This window comes from Adiantum capillus-veneris, chromosome 8 (genome assembly GCF_014529385.1).
Source record: "Adiantum capillus-veneris isolate H3 chromosome 8, ASM1452938v2, whole genome shotgun sequence".
Lineage (NCBI taxonomy): Eukaryota > Viridiplantae > Streptophyta > Polypodiopsida > Polypodiales > Pteridaceae > Adiantum > Adiantum capillus-veneris.
Genome location: NC_140938.1, coordinates 77,964,804 through 77,973,860, shown reverse-complemented (window position 1 = coordinate 77,973,860; position 9,057 = coordinate 77,964,804). Strand labels below are relative to the sequence as shown.

General features: G+C 46.5%; 1 protein-coding gene across 1 annotated transcript; it reads right to left on the bottom strand.

Moving 5' to 3' along the window:
• Window positions 1-1,705: 1,705 nt before the first annotated feature.
• Window positions 1,706-3,499, bottom strand: LOC147452408 (uncharacterized). The gene has a single exon (XM_086518117.1). It carries the CDS (start codon window positions 2,198-2,200, stop codon window positions 1,706-1,708), a length of 495 nt encoding a protein of 164 aa, XP_086374243.1. The 5' UTR covers window positions 2,201-3,499.
• Window positions 3,500-9,057: the final 5,558 nt, after the last annotated feature.

Sequence of the window (9,057 nt, the reverse complement as noted above, 5' to 3'; positions counted from 1 at the left end):
TTTGGCATACACTTCCCGATAGTGCTGGCCATACCTTGCATCAAATAGCCACTTTAGCATTTTGCCACCTGCTTGCAAAGATCCATGTACCAGCTTTTGAGCTCTGCTTGGGCCGACCAAATCTGGCTGGACCATCATTGCCCACCCCCTCGTTGAGCATTTATGCTTAGCCGTAGCATTATTTAGGTAAAATACGTACTGCATAGAGAGAACGATATAAAGTAGCTACATAGGCTGCATAAGAAAAATGATGATAATGGCTAAATAAATAGGCTAGATATAGAGAAAAAACCATTTGCTACTACATCACCCGCCAGGGTCAAATGGAAAGCGTACAGCTTCCCCAATCATAGTATAGGCTCCACCTGGATCAAAAACAAAACGATGGCCGTGGCCATCCACCTGTAAGGCATGCATATCCAAGCCTTCCTTTACACTTGTAGGCCAATAGACACGCCACCCTTCTAACCCTTCATAGCATGGAGCTTTGTCACCCTGCATCCACAAGCCTTTGTGCCAACCATAAACAAGCTTTCGACCACGTGAAGCATTGGTACCATAAGCAGCTATCATGTCACCTGTTAGAGAACTCTCTGTAGTATAGTCTTCTTCAAAAAAACCTCGCCACCATTGACACAAACACACCTGTAAAGCAACCTCCAATAACACATGTATCCATAGCAGCACATAAAATAGAAAGACCCTGCGATTTGCCTCCACCTGCTGCATAGCCAAGCAAACCTGATCACTTTGCAATGTATCCAAACCCTCTGAAAATGGTTCCCAGGCAACTTTTCATACTCAAGAACATGAATTGCTAGAGCTTCAACCTGTTCAAATACCTCATCACCTGCAAGGTTGGTGGCACCTTCCTCTTTGCATGGAGCCTCACGCTCATAGGCTGCACCTGCATCAGTTTCCATAGAGTCATCTGCCGGAACTATCTCTCCACGTCCATACACAAACTCTGGAACCACTCTGTGCACCTCTATATGCACCTCAAGGCAACGTTGCCCCACCCCCTGCATAGACAAATCACTTCGACATACCTCTGTTTCTGCTTCTAGCTTCTGCAAGTCATCCTCAAAAACCTGCTCTTCAGTTAAATCGGATGCACAATCAAACCATACCTCTTCCTCCCATAGGGACTCACCATCATGAGACACAAGATATGGCTTCTCAACTGATCGGTTTACACAAGGCATAACACTATACTTCTCTTTGACCTTTAGCTCGCTGGCAAGCAACTCGCATACATTGTTCTTCACTTCATCCACATAAAAAACATCATAAGTCTCATACCAAGAGGACAAGGATTCTGTCTCCCATGTAGCATCTGTATCCAAACTGCTGATGGAGCTATGAGAACTGTCGGACTCCTCTTTTGAACTTGTCAATTCTTGGACCACTGCTACCTTCCTCGTTGCTGGCTCTAGAACCGACACCTCTTCTTTAAAATCTTCTATCACCTCGTCCTCTTGAGGAAGATAATTGGGTGGCACCCTGAACATACCTCTCTGCACGTTTTGAGCCCTGGTTGGCACTTCTTCTAGCTCTTCTACCCTGGCATCAGCTTCACCTGCTTTGATCAATTGCATATCAGGAAAAAAAAGGGCTTTTACCTCTTGATGCTCGTCAATCTGTTTGGGCCTGGGTCCACTGGCTACCATGATGGTAGACTGTAGCATTCCTGCCTCCATCTTCTTCATCTTTCGACTCTTTGCTCTGGAGATTCTGACGGCTTCATTATAAGTGCTTGGATCTTCATAGTCCACTCTCTCACAAACATAGGGATGCAAGATGATAGAAACCTTTCCCGCTTAAAATATCCCGCATTGGTTGCTTGGATAGCAGCCACAAAATCCCCCCAATAAGCTTCAAATCTATCAACAAAAGCATCGAAACTTGCACTTAGTTCCTGCCGCAAGCCCTTGAGCTTTGCATCTGGTTCTGACGCCGACACCGCTTTTTGATACCTTTGTAGAAAGTGCTCTCGAAATCCGATCCAATTTTGTTTGTATGCATCTTCTAAGCCATCGAACCAAGCTTTTGCTTTACCTCGCAGCACCAAGGGTAGAGTCCGGAGCTTTGCCTCATCACCTGGCATCTGCAATATTGCCAACATAAAGAGCTCAAAATCGGCAATCCACTCGTCAGCATCTTCATCTCCTTTGAACACTGGACCAAACTCCTGCTTCATCTTGACTCACGAACACTTTGTTAGGAAGCAATCAGTGGATCCTCACTGGGGGCACCACAAGATGGAAAGGGGGAAATGGGAAAACCACCAGCACACTCAATGAATGCCTCTCTATAGCCCAGTGATCTCACCGCACCCCTATCCCCTCGCAAACACACACCTCGATACACAATGTGGAATCCACAACTATCCCTGCCTGTTCCCGACCGGCCTCGACTACATACACAGACCATAGATTTGCAATTCAACATCGACCGATATACACACAGTTGTAAGATCCCTAATATGCAAAATTCCCTTATAAATTGGCATCCTCTTGGCATACAATACTTTTCGACAATATACACTCATACATCTGATATATACCAAAAGCACATGTGTATGGCGTACTCCGCTCGACACAAAGAAAAGCAACATTCAGAACCCATGATATATAACCTCATGTAGACAGTTTCAAAGACCGACAATTAAACTCTGCACATAATCCTATAGTAACAAGTGGTTTCAATTCATGTTCACGAACAACACTCAATGATCCTGCAGTGTCGCCCTTTGCCTTAACACTAGTTTGAGGATCGAGCTTATGCAGCCCCCCAATTCCCCTCGGCAATCCTTGACACTGAAACTGGCCGTCCTTCAACTTCTCGTCTGCTGCACCTCAAAGGTGGCCCTTGACCATCTATGGCGAGCTCCACCACACCGTCTATAACCTTGCTTGGACCAGCCCCCGGCTCCTCCTTGGCCACGACCCCTCCTCTCATGCAGTTGGTGCCACCTCTCCAATCCCCGCCACCCTTCAGTGCTCACGCCCTGCTCCTCCTATTGCCACCCGTTACGGCCCTTCCTCCTTCTGTCTACAGCCCCGTGCTCTCCTGTGGTGCTCACAATCACGGCCCCCAAGCCTCACCCCTTGACTGGCGGCCCTTCTCAGGCCCTCTCCCGTCCTGGCTCTGACGTATTGGCAGCCCTTCAACACCTCTGGTGGCCAACTTCCTGGCCCTCCTCTTTCGTATTCAGCAGCCCATACAGGGTGCCCCCCCTGTCTGCAAGTGGCGCTCTCTCTTCCTTCATGCAGCTCTCGGCCAACCTTCTACTACCACCCCTCTCGGTGTCCTCACCCTATAGCCCATTGCGGCTTCTCCTTCACAGCCCCCAGTTGATGGCCCCTGGCTGCTCCCATGCAAGGGGCGACTCTCCTCAAGCAGCGCTCCTTGGTCCTCCTTGTCAAGCTACCCTTTCCAGAAGGCTTACGGACTCCGCCATCCAGCCTTCGGCACAGGCCGACCTCCATTGAACCCCCTCCAAACCGGTTACCCCGCACCTCCCCAAGGCCTCCTCATGCACCCCATACAGATGGCGCTCCTTCCCCATGAACTGCAGCCCGCCACCTCCTTGAACTGCAGCTCGCTGTTTGTTTTTTTTATTAATAGCATTAAAAAACCTTGGGTGTCCTCGCCCCATTTCACACGCCTGAATTTCTCAGTGAACGCCCTCCAAATCGCATCCATTAAGTCCATGGTAACCTTTGGGCTTCATGCATCCACAGAGCTTCGAAACTGTCAGAATAGCAAAAGCATTCAACATAGTACACGTCATGGCTCTCGCTGACGATTACACCTTAGCAACCTTTGACACTTCTAGGTATCCTGACCAGTACTTGAGCTCGAAAACCACCTTTGGTCTGCCAAAAAAAACATTTGGCATACACTTCCCGATAGTGCCGGCCATACCTTGCATCAAATAGCCACTGAAGCACTTTGCCACCTGCTTGCAAAGATCCATGTACCAGCTTTTGAGCTCTCCCTGGGCCGACCAAATCTGGCTGCACCACCGTCCTCTCCACAGTTGTAACAATGGTAGTCCTGATTCTGTCTTCGCTGCCCTCTTCCTTGCTCTCGATTTTTGGCAGGTGCATGCACTTGCTGTAGCAAGATGTAGTGAGAGATTTTTTAATTGGTTGGTGATCTGGTTGAGCAGGTCTTGTTGGTTCCTATGACCGATTCCTCTGGAGGGCTGTTGCACGTGCAGCTAGGATGTGTGGTTGGGCCCTACCTGGTTCTTCTTCCTTGGTAGTTCTGGCTTGTAGACACAATTTCTTATCTTTAAGGCAGGCTACTTCAACTGCTACCTCATATGTAGTAGGAAACCTTCCCTTCACCTTCTGTTTAAGAATTGACCATAAACTAGCCACAAGCTGGTCTTTCTTTAGGAAATCGGGTGCCCCTTCACCCTCCTTTAATAATGCGACCCATCGTTCCCATAGATCCACGAACTTTGATTTGTATTCTGCATATTCAACCATATTTCCTTGCTTCAACCCCATCAGCGATTGCCACAATTTTTCCGATGTTGTGCCTTCTTCAAAGCACCTTAGAAATGCTGCTCTTAGCAGGTCCCACCTCTCCTTGGTTGCTTGCACCAAGGAGTTGTACCATAATCTTGCTTCCACTTTCATTAAGAGTGGAAAAATATGTAGACGTGAAGCATCGTCATCCCTTCCAGAGATGACACATACTATTTCAAGATTATCTAGGTAATCCGAAGCATCTTCCCCCACCTTACCCGTGACGGTTGGGAAGGAAATGTTTGCCATTGCAAAACACGATTTTCAAACTCTTTTTTGTTCTCTTTAAAAAAAGAAAAAGAGAAAAAACACAAGTAGCTTAGCGGCTTATAGCGGTTTCTTACAAGGTTGGGTGGATAGATCTAAGCAGGATGAAAATTAAAACATTAAAGGAGTGATGGTAATGCAACACAGGGAGGATAGTGGAATTTGGGGAGCTAACGATCTCTCTTAGCACATCAACACCAAACAAAAACACAATCTTTTTCTGATAGAAGATCTTCCTATCTACATATATATGTACGTGCATGTGTTGAAAAAATCTAAACGGAAAAGTGTGTCCGTTATCTATGATGTCTAGAGTGTAGAGTACTCACTTATACCCTTACCATGCCCGTGTTGACAAGTCGGCACATCCACAGGAGGTCATCACCCTTCATAGGCTCCACCTTCCCTTCGTTGCTCAACAGGTACGGAGTGATGGCAACGTGTTTGACCACTCCTAGACTTTTATGTAGCAATAGTTGCAAGTAGTTATCGTAATCGGCTCATTGCATGAATTCCACACCATTTTATTGTAGCTCATCTCCAGTCCACTGGGTTTCACCCATGGTAGACAATTTCTTCAGAATGAGTTGTATAGGGAGAGGAGGAAGACCCTCTACCCGCCTTCCAAAACAGTGAGGATAATAGCCAAACCACTCCTCTCTAGGGCATGGGGACCTCCTTATCACCTCCACTTCGGGGTTGTCAAAGTGAACTGGCAGCACTCGCATGCGCGCGCACTGCAAATTGATAGACGATCTTTCACCGATTTGCCTTGGGTGATATTCTTTTTAGTATCCTAGGCATGTTTCTGCTTTCTAGAGCTAAACTTGAAGCATTCACATGGAGAGGTGCTTCTCCTTCCTTGGGGATCATGTGATTTAGAATTGGCCTAGCCCTCCTTTTTCCCTTGGCACGAGCAACCCCTTTTGGCCACTTAGGAGTAGAGGCTACACTTTTATTTCTATATTCCTTGGGGAAGAGAGGCTTTACTAACCTCTTTCCTTCCTTAATATGGACGACTTCTTAGTGGTGGACGTCGATGTACAGGATTTCCGCTTCTCCTTTACTTCCTTTGATGGCACTCATTGATAGAGTGCGATGGGTGACAGAAATGAGAGCAGCCTCTGCGGCCCTCCCTCGGGTGGCTCTTGATTCACAAATAGAATGAGAGATGCGAGATGGAGAAATTACTTCCTAGATGTTGACGATGGTGTATTCCGGCAGCAGCACTTCAATAAAGGCTCTTAGTGCTTCTTCAATTTCTTCCTTCTCCGTTCTCAAATTGGAGAATTCTTGCAGCCACTCGTCCATGGTTGACAACGTGCATCGTTTTTAGTGTTGTAAACTGAAGGATTTCGAAAAGCCCGCCTCAGGTAGGGGCACAAGTGCAAGCACATAATTAGACCTCAGCGGCCTCTACGCCAGGCCCCTGCATGAAAAACTCATCACGTGAAGTGAATAGTAGACACCACCTAGCTTTGAGTGGCTAGGATGTGGACAACAACAAGTTGAATGACAACAACACAACGCACCAGAGAGAGAGAGAGAGAGAGAGAGAGAGAGAGAGAGAGAGAGAGAGAGAGAGAGAGAGAGAGAGAGAGAGAGAGAGAGAGAGAGAGAGAGAGAGAGAGAGATTGTATTATCATTCAAGAAGGTCTGATATGACCTATGGGACCTGATGACAAAACATTACAATGTTTGGTTTTCAATGAAGCATAGATACATATCAGTTAAGGACCGAGGGTCCGTCAATATGGTAATGAAAATGAAAAGGAAGATGAGGGATGAAACCTAGGGGGGCTACAATAGAAGGGGGGCCGGTTTGGGAGTTCAAAACTCCTAGATGATGGCTTTACCACCTCGGTAGACTACCCATTTTCCTTGTTTGCAAGCTTCATACATCTCCTTGAGTTGACTTTTTTTGACCTTGATCGAGTTGATTCGGGGTCAACTCTTTGGAGATCCCAAGCTTTGTTCCCTTCAAGAGGTAAGAATGGCGTAGTAGTTTCCGTCACTCTTCTCTGTCCTTGAAAGTAAGGATACAATGCTTGGGTGGCACACTTCTATGTGTGTTGTTGATCCAAGAGATGGTTTTTGGCTTGATAGTTATTGGTTGGAGAATGTCATTAAGCTTGGTGATTGCATCTTCAAGAGTATCCTCGTCTGTGCACCATGGCCGATGGAATCCACCAATCTGAACCTTCATGCCAATGATTCTTGTAATCAATTTTCTCGTAATGCTACCTGTACTTCAGTGATAATCTTTTTATGTGTTTCTTCATGAGCTTCTTCCTAGGCTACTTTGATTTTTGCCTCAAGTGCTTTCGTAGTTGGAACTTGGCTCCCAATATCCTTCATTTCCTCAAGCTTGCTCAAATGATCCTTGAGCTGAGCATTTTCCTCAATGAGCTCCTGGACCTGGGCCTCTAGAGTTGTGATTCTTGTGTCTTGATGAGTAGACGGGTCCTTCTTTGGTGTTGCTGTGATAGCAAGAAACGTTTTGCGAGTGCAAGCGATTGGCATTGAGGTCAGCGTACTCCGAGGGTGGGAGCAACCCCCTATTTTTTAAACTTAGGTTTATCCTTGTTTTTTTGTGTAGTGCCAAAGTTTGGTACTTGCTAAAGTCAAAGAAACAGTGAAACATTGATAGATAAAGTGTAACAAACATTGAAAGTACTACTCAACTGGTATGAGAAGTGATACTTTACTTTCTAGAGGTACAAATGTTATCATTGATGGCAGGTTTTCGAAAGCCACGGTCGTGAGAACTAACCCAAAGAGGGGTGCATTACAAAACAAAAATAATATATAAAATAACATTTTTGGTTGCTGCAAGTCATCTCCACCACCACCACCACCCCCCTTTTGTACTTGCGCTCACAGAGGAGGCCACCCCGGCTTGGCACCAGTCTCTGTCTCTCTCCTTCATCACCACCTCCCTCTCGCTCTCCCTCTCGTTCCTCTGCAGGTGGCGGCTATCTCTCTCTCCCTCTCTCTCTCTCATCCATTATTGCCAGGAAAAATATATATCTCTCTCTCTCTCTTGTTCCCCCACCCTTACTAACACACACACACCTTTGTCACATGGGCTCTCTCTCTCTCTCTCTCTCTCTCTCTCTCTCTCTCTCTCTCTCTCTCTCTCTTTCTGTGTCGGCAGACAGTAGAAATAATTTCTCTCTTTCTCTTTCCATACACACACTCACAAACCCTCACACACACACACACACACACACACACACACACACACACACACACACACACACACACACACACACACACTCAGCCTCATCATCTCTCTCTCCTCCATGGTCTCTCTCTCTCTCTCTCTCTCTCTCTCTCTCTCTCTCATACACACACACACACACTCACAAGCACATACATGTACACACACATACATACACTACACGCATAAGCACATGCACACAATCACATATGCACCAACAACACACACACACACACACACACACACACACACACACACACACACACACACGTAGCACAAGAAGAAAGGAAGCAGGAAAAGAGAATGGACATCTACGCTCGACAAACGGACCCAAAACATGCGATGGCAACAACAAAATCAAAGAATGACGCCGAAGGCATGCCCCAATAGGCACCAAAATCGACGAGCGAGCTACATCAACACACCAGTAAAGCCTGCGATTTGCCAATATCTCATCCACGATGCATTTCCTCAGTTAACATCCGTAGGGTAATTCATTTTCCATTTTCCAAGCAAAAACTTTGTTTTTTTAAAAGAACTTTTGTATATTCCACCTCTCTGTAGGTGATGGTCACAAAGGCCCACCTAGGAGAATATCATTTCTTATTTCTCCCAAAACAAAGCACCAGTCAACCATCCGAGACCCGCATCCGAGACATGGCTGCCTGCTTTGTCTCTCCACCATATGCCCCTAAACCTAATTAGTTTGTACTAAGCTAAGCAGCATGCACCTATAAAGAGCGTTGAGATGTCACTATCAGGGGGGAGCACTTGAAAGAGAAGTCATGCAAACACGCTGGCTCCAATGGTCACTATGTGCAGGAGTAGGATCTCTGTCCACATGAGATTTCCCTAGAGAACACACTATAGGCTCTCTCTCTCTCTCTCTCTCTCTCTCACACACACACACACACACACACACACACACACACACACACACACACACACACACACACACACACACACACACACACACACACACACACACACACACACACACACACACACACACACACACACACA

Coding starts and splice junctions, on each gene's coding strand:
- LOC147452408 (XM_086518117.1), bottom strand. CDS start 2,200: ATGAAGCAGGAGTTTGGTCCAGTGTTCAAAGGAGATGAAGATGCTGAC.